Source organism: Loxodonta africana, chromosome 14 (genome assembly GCF_030014295.1).
Source record: "Loxodonta africana isolate mLoxAfr1 chromosome 14, mLoxAfr1.hap2, whole genome shotgun sequence".
In the NCBI taxonomy this organism is placed as follows: Eukaryota; Metazoa; Chordata; class Mammalia; order Proboscidea; family Elephantidae; genus Loxodonta; species Loxodonta africana.
The window spans coordinates 90,432,501-90,445,135 of record NC_087355.1 but is presented as its reverse complement, the minus strand read 5'-3'; the positions used below and the strand labels follow the sequence as shown (position 1 = coordinate 90,445,135).

Sequence of the window (12,635 nt, the reverse complement as noted above, 5' to 3'; positions counted from 1 at the left end):
ACACAGGAAGCTGAAGTCTGGAGGGACAAAGGGGTCACCCCAGGGCCAACACGAAGACAGCCACAAAGCCAAGACCAAAACCCAGGCCTACTGGTCCTAGTCCAGAGCTCTTTTCAGCATCCCATCCCCTCATGATCAGACTCCCCTACCTCTCAGCAGGGCTCACCCCCACACCACAAACCCTTCACACAGTCACACACCCAGCCTTCTATATGCTCACCCCCTTCCACCCACCCCCTACCCACTCATCCATCCATCCATCAACCTGTCTACCCCCACCTCTCCACCCACTCATCTACCCAAGCATTCTCCCATCTATTCATTTCACTCCACCCATCCATTCTCTCAAACATCCATCCATCCATCCACTCACTCATCTGTCTATTCATCTATCCATCTATCCATCCATCTGTCCATCCATCCACCTGTCTTTTCATCCATCCATTTACCCAGTCACCCATATATCCAATCCTTCCTCCACCTATTCCTCCACACACCCACCCATGAAGACCTCAGGGGAGAGAGAAACCAGAGAGGCTGGGATACCCAGGACTCTGTGGAGGAGGCACCTGGACTAGGCCCTATAGGATGGGGAAGATTGGAGGTGTAGGATAGGAGACCAGGCCTGGTGGGAGGCGAATAGACAGGAAGGTCAGGAGAGTGTTAGGCCATGAGGCCAGAGGGCAGGCAGGGCCGATTCAGGCTTGGTCTGAAGGCCAGTAGGTGGGAGGGGGCTGGCAGTGACGAGGGGGCCACTCCAGAACCCCAAGCCCTTTAGTCCAAGAGGGGGCCTGGCTGGGCCATACCACCCCACCTGACACTACTCACCTTCACCCGGCACCTGACCTAACCCCTACATCTGGGCCTCTGCTTTGGTGGATACTTATGCCAGGAGAGGGAGTCTGGGGGTGGAGGAAACTGGCCTTGGCTCTGGGTGAGATTGAGATCAGCCAGACCCAGCCATGGAGGTAGGGGGCACGAAGCACGCTTAGCACTGCCTGGCATGGCTATGTGCAAGGTGGGCACTTGGGGGCTCCAGTCAAGAGGGCCCAGGGCCACTCTGGACCTGCATTCCCGGGTCCTCAAGACTGGGGCCACCATGGCCTGTGTGACCCCCAAGGGCAGAGCCAGGACTGAAGAGGAGGTCCATCAAATGCCAAGGGTGGGTCTGAGCTCTATGGAAAGAAGGGCTTTCTCAGTCAGAGCTGTCCCCGCACCTACCCCCAACCCAGGCACTGGGGAGTGCAAGCAGAGGGCAGGTCTGTGGTAATCCACTGCTGCCAGGGAGGGCCCACCCCTGAGGGCTGGTGAAGGGTAATGGATTCCCCAGCTGCCCGCCCACCCTCTGCCAGCTGCCACCTTCCTGACTGGGACAGCCGGTTTCTGCCGCCACCCGGAAGTGGGTGCCTGAGGGCCTGGGTATAAATCCTTGGAGACCAGTGTCTCCCGGCTCCTCAACTCCTCAACTCCAAGGATGGCCTCAAGCTGGGCCACACTGTCCCTGCTGCTCCTGGCAGCCTGGAGCGTGGGTCGTGGTAAGTGGGGTGGGGGCCAGCTCATGCTGCCCCCCAGGCCTGTTTCCCACCTCCTCAGCAGGGTGAGGCTGTTGGGGGGGGGGGCCTTCGTGGCTGAAGGCTTCGTTCACCCCCACTGGGATCCTCCCCCTCATCCTAAATGACAGCTTCTCCCCAAGTCAGGGGTCATGGCCCCCTTCTCCAGGAAAGAAACCAAGGCTTCTTAGAGTGATAGGGTGCGAAAGTCTGGCAGTCAAACAGCCAGCAGGAAGGATCTCAGCTGGGGGGGCTCCACCTGCCTAGGCAGGCAGGGGTCCACAAGAGAAGACACTGGGGAGACAATGTGGGGCCAGGCCCAGAAGCTGGACCCCCACCTCCCACCCCCCGCCCCCGCCACGGCCTCTCCTGGAGCTCCTCCTCCTGGCTCCGGTGGCCAGGTGCTGAGGGCCTGCCCCCACCCCTCTCCCAGGTGCCGCCTTCAAGTGCTACACCTGTCAGAATCCCACGGTTAGTGCCTTGTGCAAGAACGTGACTTACTGCAAGCCGGACGCAACAGCTTGCATGACCACTGTGGTGACTGTGGAGTCGGGTGAGACCGGGCCCCCAGCAGGGGCAGAGTTGCCCCCAAACGTCTCCCTCTCCCTCCATGGGCTGGAGACTCCACCTCTACAGCCCAATCCAAGCCCCTCTCAGGACAGCACTGGCCCTGGGAGGTGGGGGAGCAGGAGAGGCAGCTAGGGAGGGGCAGCCCCTCAAGGACTTTGTCTTGGGGTGCCAGGTGCTGGGGGCAGGGCAGGTACAGAGGAGCAGGGCCCCGTTGGGGCCCCACCCCCACCTCTGCCTCAGCCTTTGGGGCTCCCTTCTCAGACTGCACTGATGCTCAATACAGCCGGCCCGGTGCCATCGTCAGTAAATACTTCAGTCAGGGGATGGGGAGTCGGGGCAGGGTGACTTCCCACATTGGGCCCTTAGGGCTGGGGTAGGCAGGGCCAACAGGGGGTGGGAGCTGCAAGGTTAAGGGCGTGGGAAGAGTGGGGCGGGGTGGTGGCAGCACTGGGCGGGGGCTCTGACGTGGCTGCCCTCTGCAGAATACCCCTTCAATGGGAGCCCCGTGGTAACCCGCTCCTGCTCCACCTCCTGTGTGGCCACCGACCCCGACAGCTTCGGAGCTCTCCACCCCATCTACTGCTGCTTCCACAACCTCTGCAATGTCGAAGGGTAGACCAGGCCCGGCACCCCGGCCACGCTGGGGGCCGAGCTTCTTGGGTAGACCAGGCCCGGCACCCCGGCCACGCTGGGGGCCAAGCTTCTTGGGCACCTCCTTCCTGACGGGGCCTCTAGTCACACATGGGACGGGAGGCGAGATGGGGCACTCTGCCCTGCGTACCCCAAACTTCTAGACAATAAAGAGGCAAGGGTGGGGACCGCCCTTTCCTTCCCGAGTGCCTTCAGAACAGCTGGACTGTCTACTCGACCCTCCCTGCCACCTCGGCCTCTTGGGACCATTCCACAGATGCAGAGACAGGCCTGGGGGAGAAGTGTACCCTGGGTTATCCCTCCAGCAAACCAGCCCCCCAGCGTTTCAAACCAGGCCCCATTTCTTAGCTCAGGGAAAATCTGCCCCTCAGTCTTCCCTCAAACCCTGGAGGTGTCACCCCACCCACCCTGGCTGGGAAGGAAGCTCAGAGCGAATCCAGCCTCCTTCAAGGGTGGGCGTGTTTGGCTCTGCCTCACCCTAGGCTTCTCAGGTGTTTGTGACGGGTGTGCATCTGTGGGCATCCATGCACGTCCATGCCCAGTCCTCACCCCTTAAGACAGCTGGGACTAGATGAACTCGTGCCCACGGGACACCCAGGCCAGTGCCAGCTCAGGGAAGGCTGGGCCTGCAGGAGCCTCAGCCCCTGGGGTTGGCTCTGTCTGCCTGAGCCACCTGCTGAACTCCCCTCCCCAGGCATCCAGAGCCCTTAGGATCCAGGAGAGCTGGCCTTCAGGCTCCTGCTTCACCCTCATTGCCCCCTCCCCCACATCAGCACATAAAGGGAAGGCAGAAGCCAAGCAGCCCCAGGGCACTGGTGGGAACTCCCCAGGGGCCGAGCACTTTCTGGGTTCTGGCCAGTGAGGTCTTGGGTTCTAAGGCCCTGGTTCCCGCTGGCCCCTGAAGGTGCTGGGTGGGTGCGGGAAGAAGCAAGCAGGGGCCCAAGAGGCATGGGGGAGTGACCAGCCCCTCAGAACCCTGCCCTGAGGGCTCATCCCTCTCTGTGAAGCGTGCAGAGATCAGGGTCCCCACCTTCGCCTCTCCCCCCCATACCCAAAGGCTTTCCTAGAAACGCCAGGGAATGAAAAAATGTCCTGGGAGCGGCCCTCAGCCAGGACTGCTGGCAGAGCCTACGGGAGCACCCCACCTGGCCTCTTGACGCGTGCCTACGGCTCCCTCCTTGGAGCCACCACTGAGCTGGGCCCAGGGCCTCGCCCGCCCCGGTGACGGCCCTCAGCTTCGCACAGATGAAGACCCCAGGCTCTTCCGAGGTGCAGATGTGGTGGGAGGCGGGGGGAATACCTGCAGGGCTCCCCACCTGCACTGCATCACGTGGCCAGGAGAGGGCGTCCCGCGCTGCAAGGACTCCCGAGCCTCCGCCGGGAGAGCAGGGCCGCCAGGGCCCCCTCCCTGCCGAAACCTCCGCTCTGAGCTCTGAGCCCTGCCAGCCGTCCCGCGGAGGCAGCAGGGAGGCTGGGAGCCCGCTGGGAGCTGACCGGCGTTGGAAACGCACGCTGCCCCGGTTGAACTAAGAGAGGCCACAGGTGGGGACATGGGAAGGTCAAAAACGAAGAGGGAGACCGTGAATTGCTGTCCAACTCGTCCCTCCCCAGGGCTGCCTGGCTGGCAAATGAGCAAGTATTACTTTAAGTCGGCAGGGAGGGGTCAAAGAAGGACCACCCCTCCTTGCACCTGGAGAGCAGGGGCCTCCCCAACCGAGGGCCCCATGGGGACCAGCATCTTGGCCTGGGACACCCCAAGACCCAGGTCGGGCATTCCCTGCTCACACCTCAGTTTCCCCACCCATGAGGTGGACGACCGTCCACAGGCTCCAAGGAGGTCTAGGGCTGGACGCCAGGTGGGGCGCGAGGGCGCATGGAACCGCACTCAGCGAGAGGAGACCTACATCCCTGGGCCCTGGGGGGATGTGGCGCAGCCAGCGGCCATTGGCGGCAGAGGCTGGGAGGCCCTCCATTGGGGCAGCTGCTCTACCCCCTTGTGGCTGAGGGACATCAAGCAGCTTCAGGTGCCCACCTGCAGGCCTGGCACCACCAGGTTGCAATGCTCTCCTCCCCAGGCAGACCTCCCCACACCCTTGCTTCCCCAAAACAGGCCTCTTGGGGTTCCCCACCTCGGATGGCCCCTTTCACCCAGGCATCCTCCAGGATTCTGGCCTTGCCTGCAGATCTGTCTCTAGGACCCTCTTCTCCACCCCTGGCCCTCCCCAGGACTGGGACCCCATGGGGGGTCTGCCTGAGTCTGGCCTGCACTGCCTCCCCACTGGGGACGCCCCTTGGGCAGTTCAGGAAGGAGATCCTGAGCCCACCCACTGTGGGGCCGAGTGGTCATTGACCTTTAACTTCCCAACAGCAGCTGGCCCAGGGATCAGAGCTAGTCCGACCAGACCCGACCAGTCTGGCACTGAGGCTCCAAGCCTCGAAGAGCAGAGCCGGAAGCCTGGGAGGGTGTCCCTGGGGAGAGTGCAAGGCTCAAGAACTTGGGGAAGAGGGGGCCTGGGTCTGGGGCCAGCCCAGTGGCTTTGGGCATCACCTCTGGCCTCATCCCCTGCCCTGCCAGCCTGGCCCCCATGCCAGGAAACACACCCGTGATGCAGCCCCTGCCCCAGCAGGATCACGTTTAAAAACCTTTAATTTTGCACTTTTTTTAAATAAACAAAGATTGCAGCTTTTCTGTGGCAGGTGTAAGGCAATCACAACAGCTCGGGAGCAGGCGCAGGCAGCAGCGCAGCTCTGGCTCGGACCAGCTTTGTGGACCCAGAGGGGGTGCAGGGAGACAGCACTGGTAGCCCAGAGGCTCTGGCCTGCCTGGAGGTTGGCAGGGCAGGAGTAGGGGCAAGGGCAGGTGAACACATGGCCCTGAGCAGCCACACAAACACAGGCATGCAGTGACCCCACCTCCAGGGTCCCCCAACCTCAGTGACCTCAGTACCCCTTTCCCAGGAGCTGAGGGCATCAGGCAGCACCCTGGGCTGGGGACCTGCCCTGCTCTGCCCTCAACCCCTGGGCTTATTCTCTCCAGCCTTCATTCCGCGACTGTCAGTGAGGGGTCAGCTGGGAGCAGGTGGCCCTGAAGCCTGGCATCACCATGGGCAGCTGAGAGCAGCTGCCAGGACAGGGCACGGGGACAAGGCAGAGGGGCCCAGAAGACCTTGTCCTAAGCCTGGCCAGCCCAGGGGGACAGCCCCTCGGAGCAGGGAGCAGTGGACAACAGGGCAGGGTGCTGGGCAGGGGTGGAGAAATGGCAGATGGGCTGCTGGTCCCAGGAGGGCAGGGCACAAGGGCACAGCACAGGGTCCTGCAGCACAGTGATGGGGCAGGGTCCAGGGGCTTGGACAGGGCTCCTCAGCCACCTCTGCAGGAGTGCAGTCCCCAGGTGGCCTGCTAGTGTCCCCAGCAACCCTTCCGGCCACTCAACCCGGCTGCCCACCCTGTCCTCTTGAGAATGGGCCTGGAGCAGAGAAGCCAGTACTGGGGGAGGCATCCACCCTGAGGGTGCTGGCCAGTCCCCCCTCCGTGTCCCCTTCCATCCACCTGCCCTAGCCCCACCGGGCCTTGCTGGCCCTCACCAGGGGCTCTAGGCCTCCTGCTTTGCCTTTCCTCTCCCCCCGGGCTGAGCAGTCTGGGTGTGCAAGCAATCCCCACCCATGCCTGGTGTGGGGCCGGGCACAGAGGGGTGTTGAAAACCCAGGGGCACACAGGCACAGGACCCAGGCTGGGCTGAGCAGTCAGGCGTGGAGGCAGCGGTTACTGGTCCTTGGCAGCGCTGCTTAGCCCACTCTCGGCACGGAGCAGCTGGCTGCTGGCCTCATTGTAGGCGATCCAGTGCTGAAGGTCTAACGGCAGCTCCGGGGACTCCACCTGTCGGGGGGATGAGGCTCCTGGGATCGCCCACGGCTGTGGGGACCAGGAGGGGTCCCTGCACAACCCCGGGTCTTCCTCCCATCAGAACTTGTTCTCCCTGATGCAGCCCCTTCCAGGGTCCCCGCCCCCCGCCCTTGCCCTGGCACTTCCTCCCTGGAGGCCTCTGCCTCCCCCAGGAGTCAGCCTGAGCCCTGAGTCCTGAGAACCCAGGGATATGGCACTTACTGAAGGGAGAAGGGTGAAGAGGGGACAAAAGGAGACCCAAAGGAACTGGGGAAGCCTGGGACTAGGGCCTGGGGGCAGGACAGCACTAGAGAGTGGCCAACTGTGAGACCTCGGAGCACACCCCACGTGTGCAGCAAAAGAAGCTGGACTCGATCTCCTGGTTAGCTCTGGGCTTGATCACCTCACTCCCGCCCTCCTCCCCGGAGACTCAGCCCCATCTTGTGACTGGTAACAGGCGGGACTCCAGGCGGGGCCAAGGGAGAAAGGGAAGGAAGAGGCCAGGCAGATGCCCGCTCACCCACCCCAGGCATCAGGGAGGCTGAGGGCAGGGCCAGCAGCCACCAAAGCTGTGGCCCTCTCTGTTGGATCCTGCTTGAGACCCTCCCCAGTACAGGGCAGTCCCTGGCCACCATCTGGCTCTCCCACCCAGGTGCCATCAAGGTGTGCAAGTTCCACCCATCGACACCTGTCCTCCCCCTCCCCTCGAGCACAGACCCCACCAGCCAGCCTAGGCCTGACCACCCTATGCCACCCTCACAGAAAAGCTGCTCTGGATCCCCCTCCTCCACCCTCAAGTCCCAACTGTCCAGAGTTGGTGGCTCCTCCCCGTGCCCCTTCCACATGAGGTGAGCCATACAGCCCAGCATCTGCTCCAAGGCCTTTCAGGGGGTCCCAGAGTCAACAGGCACAGAAAACCCGGAGCTGTGCCTGCGAACTGCTGTGCAGCATGGGGCAGGTCCTACCCTCTGAAATGGGGGGAAGGCTGGCTCCTCGACACCAAGGTGAGGCTTTAACACCCTCTGCTAACGAGGCCCTGTCCAGGCCAGACAGGGCAGTGCCCTGGCTGTTGGCACCCCAGGGGTTGGGTGCACCTGGAGGCCAGCATGAGGGCTCCAGCGACTTCTCAGGAGCCTGCGCTGGTAACCATCGCCTTGGCGCCCTGGCCTCTCCAAGGCCCGGTTGCCATGCCTCAGGAGCCAGCCCTGCTGTGCTGGGAGGAGCAGGCCCTGGGGAGGGCTGTGAGCCCCAGGCAAGCACTTGCCTCTCCAATGGAGAACGGCAGAAAGACTGGCAGCCTCCCGGCCTCAACCCTCAGGTGATGGGAATGAAAGCCCTGGCTCTGAGCCAGATGAAATGGGTCTCAAGTCCTTGAGAATGCAAACCTCCTTTCCCTGCGACACCGCCCCCCCCGCCCCATCTCCCCAGTCCAATGTTCAGGAGCAAAGGCCAGAGAGGGTGACAGCGCTCCAGCACATAGCAGCACCAATCCCTGCACTCCAGGGAGAGGCCTGGGCCCCGCTTTTCGATTTAGGGAGCGGGCAACAGGGAGCGGCAAGGAGAGATGTGAGGGGCCAGGCTAAAAAATGGCAGGAGGAGAGGCTGCTGGGGCAGACCATGAAGAGCGGGCTGGGGAACAGAAAGAACCAGCATGGGTAAAGGCAAAGAGGAAGCCCCTGCCTGGAGGCCCTGGGTCCGGAAGCAAGGTCGGGGCACTGTCAGGCGGGATGGGCCCTTCCGGGGGGCGGGGGTCGTGCACCGGGCCGGGGTGGCTCACCCTGCGCTTGCACAAGTGCTGCACGACGCGCTCAGGTGAGGTGCCCAGCATGTGCTGGCGGAAGCGCAGCAGCGCGCACACGAAGCCGTCGCGCAGGCTGACGAAGCGAGCCTCCAGGAAGAAGGCGCTGTCGTCCCAGGCCAGCAGGCGGGTGCGCACCTCGAAGGGCTCGAGCAGGCGCAGCGAGCGGCGGTAGCGCGCGCACGAGGCAGCCAGCACGGTGCGCGCCCCGAGCGCGCGCAGCGCCCCCAGCACGCCGCAGCGGGCCAGGTGCGCGCTGCGCGCCATGTCGGCCTCGCGCAGGTACCGCGCATTGTTCATGTGCAGCAGCAGGTCCAGGTCGGAGGGCAGCACGCGGCCGGCAAAGCGCTGCTCGGCCAGCAGGTCGCGGACAGGCGGCTGCAGCAGGCGCGCGCGCAGCAAGGCCCACGTCAGGCGCACCGGGTACCAGCCGTCCAGCAGCGCGAAGTAGGCGAGCGCCAGGGCCAGCGGCGCCACCAGGAGCCACAGCATCGCGGCGGCGGCGGGCGCGGGCCACTGAGACGCCGCCCCGCGCGGACCCGGCTTCCCGGCCGGACCCGGCGAGGGCCGGCGGGCCGCACCACCTCCGAGCCGGCCGAGGGGGAGATGCGCCGCGGGCCGCCGCAGGGACCGCAGGCCGCCGGCGCCGCCGGGCCCCCCCCGCACGCAGTGGTCCGGTCCGTCTCTCCCAGCCCCCCCGGCCTGCGCCGCCCGCACCTCCCCGGGGCGGGGCCTCTGGGGCCGGCCGAGTGCCACAGCGGCATCTGGCGGCCGCGCCCGGCGCTGCAGAGGCTGGCTGAGCGCCGCCCTCCGCGGGGCCTGGCTGGTGCCTGGGGGCTGGTGGCTGGCTCCCCCGCCCTGCAAGACTCGGGTCCGCCCCCAGGTGTGGCCCCTGGTCTGAACTGGGGCAGAGGCCACAGCGCTCTCCTGGCCCAGGTTGCGGGACTCTGCAAGAGAAATGGGAACAGCACGGTCCCCAGAAGCGCGTCTGGCGGTCTCTATGGAAACCGACCCTACTCTGCACCAGAACTCCAGGGCTCCCCACCGCCGTAGGGCGAGGGCCCCAGTGCGCACGCGGCCAGCTCGGGGCGCAACCACAAGCTGGCTCCGTACACTTTTTTGGTCATCCTTCACACGCACCCCTGTCCCCGAGCGATCCCGCTAACCCCCGTCCTCAAGCACCGCCCCCCCAGCCGCTTTCGAAGCGGGGGTGGGGGAGAGGGAGCAAATAACTTCCAGGGCAGGGGAAGGTCAGAGTCGGGCAGACGCTAATGACTCAGCAGTGGCGTTAAATGTATGTCACCATAAGCCACTTGGGAGCCGGCCCGGTGGGACGTCGCACGTGCTCCGGTGTCTTGTCCCTCTTTGCTGCTTGGCTGGGAAGGGTAGGTGGCCCGAGGGATATGCTGCAGGGTCAGGGACGCTCAGAGAAGGCGTCCTGGAGGGCTCTTAGCATCCGGCAGCAGCTAGGCCTCCCCAGCCCAGTCCACACTGGGCCTGGGCTAGAGCTCCAGGGTTCTCACTGGCCTTCTCAAAGGAGGAGCTCCCTGGACGGAGGAGGCCTTGGCCCACCTTGGCTTCTGGGGCCAGCAGCCTTGGCAGAGTGGGCTATGGGTGCTCCTGGGTCCCTGGATCAGCTTGCATACTCCTGGGGACAGGGAGCTCATTCCCTCTTAGGACAGCTTCAGCTGCCCTGAAAGTCCTGATGGTGAGAAGGGCCTTCCTGAGTCAGTTTCGCTGATGCCGGTAAAATCCCCTCTCACCGTGGCTCAGCCCAGCCTCAGAGCCATCTGTCTAGGGTCAAGCAGCCCCTCAGGATGGAGACGCTGGCTGAGGTCATGTCCCTCAAGCCCCATTGCGGCCACTATGCAGAGAAGGCAGTCTCCTGGTCACTAACTTTGCCCACCACGCCCCATCCCCTCCCCAGGGGAGGGGCCCAAGGCAGGGGCCTACCCCTGGAGGTGCCCGTGAAGGCTGGTGAATGAGAAGCCAGCCTGTAGCTTCCAAGACCTCAGCCCAGCCTCCTGTGCACCGGCCTCTTTCTGAACCTGTGCCATCCAGCCCTTCCACACATACAGGCACACACTCAGGCTCACATGCTTTCCCCCTGCCAGGGGACCCTTCTCTCCCATCTTCACCTTCCTGACCCCAGGCCGAGCTACACCCCAGGGTCCTCCCCTCAAGGGGAACCTCTCCTGAGCACTGGTCTCAGCCACGGTTTTACCCTGATGTGAGTAGATAAGCAGGGAGTGGCTGTCTCCCGCTGAGGCCCAGAGGTCGAGGTCTGCTGTGCCTCCAAGACCCCGTGTCCCCAGGGCCAGCAGGACAGGGCACCATAGGAATTCCCACCTTCCCAGCCCCTCCGTTCGGTTGCATGGGTCCCAACGAACGTGGGTATCCTGGGGTGGTCACAGCAGTTGGCTGGAAGTTGTCCGCAGCCTCTCTCGGCCTGGGCTTGTCGTGCCTGAGCCCGTGAAACTTCGCGGGGTGGAGGGGCTTTGGGGACTCCTGGGGTCCCTCGGTTCCTGTGCATGCGGTGGCGCAGGGTGGCAGCTGCTGCGCAGGCGGGAGGGGCTCCGTGCACGTGACAGGGGCTCTTTGGGGCTGTCTCCCCGGACCACCCTACCCTAGATCCAGAACTCCGTCTTGTCTGGTTGGCACTTGCTGGCTGCAACTTGGTCCGCTACGGTTTGGCTGAGGAGGAGGCAGAGGGAGGCACCTGGCGTGCACTCCACCTAGGGGATCTGGGAAGGGAGAGATGGGGCGTGGGAGGGGTAGAGATCAGCATGGGGGGGGAGGAGCTAGTGGACAGAGATGGATCTCAGGAGGCAGAGAAGTGTTCAGACCCCTCTTCCCAGACCTCCCCTCTCCCTTTCCCCCCCACTGGACCCTCTCAGCAGCCAGAGGGTCTGACCTCTGACCCCATCTCCTTTGCTGGGAACCTCTCTGCACCCCCATGGCCCTGTTCCCGGCTGTCCTCATTGCTGCCCTCTGGGAGCAGACCCACCCCACCCCAGCTCTTCTGTGGTTTCCAGATGAGACCCTGTGGGGAGAGAGGGAGGGAGTGTAGGTTCAAGTCCAGATCCCACCCCAGTCGGCAAGTGGGGGTGCCTCTCAACCACAGAGCCCCCATAGGGCTACTTATGTGGGTGGCCTCACTGCCTGGCCCCGACAAGATGCCCCCCACGAGTGTGTGACTGGGGCTGGCTCCTGCCCTTCAGAGCCTGTTGCTCTGTTGTGGGGTGAGGGGGTTCTGAGCAGGCTGCTCTCTGTCCTCAGCATGGAGCCTCTGTCGTCACTGGGGTGGCTCTAGGAGGTCAGAGGGGCCCGGCGTTGAGGTCACCCAGCACAGAGCCCAGCCAGCTCCCCTCTCCATGAGCTCCGTCAGGGACCCTGCAGGCTGGGGCACATTGCCCAGCCTCTCTGAGCCTCAGCCCCAGGGACAAGGACCCCTCCACCACAGTGTGGCCCCCATGGTGATGTGTGGGCTCTAGTCCTGCTCTGTGGAGTGGCTGACTTCATGACAACATCCCCTGGCCCCTTGGGTCTCAGGCCCCTGGCCACGCTTTTCTGTGCCGCTGTAGTTTCGATCGTCCCCCCTTGCTTTGTTTTCTCTTCTTGTTTTTGTGGCTTATATGCTGTGTGTGTCTGTCCTGTTCACCTGACTCCACTGCGCTGTAGCTGTGTACCTGTGGAGGGGGCCAGGAGGGGCTGGGGACAACCCAGCCAGACCTGGACGACCGCTGAGTCCCAAGCGCCTGGAACAGGTCAGGGGCTCGATAAATATTTGTGTCTTGAATGAGGCAGGGCAGGTTACCAGCCTCCTGTGCCCAGGGTCAGGATGGCTCAGGAGGAAGCAGGGTGCAGCCAGAATCACCAGCTGCCCCAAGTTCTACCTGGGGGCCCCAGGTCTGCATGCCTTCCCAGGAAATAAAGGCGGTCCCTGGACCCTGAACGGGGCCACCTGAGGTGTGTGTGCTGAACGTGCCTGGACCTCAGCAGGGCAGGCGGGGAGAGGCCGGGCTGGAAGGCAGGGGGGTGGAGGGGTACAGCCACCCTTCGGGTCAATGAGGCTTGGCATGGGAAACCCTGTCCTCCTGACCTCCACTACTCTGCACTGCCCAGTGTTCAAGAGGAGGGAGCCTACCTGGGGTATCGGGCCGGAAGTGGGGCTGGCTGGGGCC

At 64.1% G+C, this 12,635-nt stretch overlaps 2 protein-coding genes across 2 annotated transcripts; one reads left to right on the top strand and one right to left on the bottom strand.

Annotated features, from left to right (window-relative positions):
* Positions 1 to 1,474: 1,474 nt before the first annotated feature.
* SLURP1 (secreted LY6/PLAUR domain containing 1) lies at positions 1,475 to 2,736 on the top strand. The gene is made up of 3 exons (XM_064267677.1): positions 1,475 to 1,535; positions 1,984 to 2,103; positions 2,603 to 2,736. Exons 1-3 carry the CDS (start codon positions 1,475 to 1,477, stop codon positions 2,734 to 2,736), a joined length of 315 nt encoding a protein of 104 aa, XP_064123747.1.
* THEM6 (thioesterase superfamily member 6) lies at positions 2,076 to 8,965 on the bottom strand. Its single transcript, XM_010601746.3, has 2 exons — positions 8,431 to 8,965; positions 2,076 to 6,647 (listed from the first exon to the last, which is right to left on the bottom strand). Exons 1-2 carry the CDS (start codon positions 8,941 to 8,943, stop codon positions 6,534 to 6,536), a joined length of 627 nt encoding a protein of 208 aa, XP_010600048.2. The 5' UTR covers positions 8,944 to 8,965; the 3' UTR covers positions 2,076 to 6,533.
* Positions 8,966 to 12,635: the final 3,670 nt, after the last annotated feature.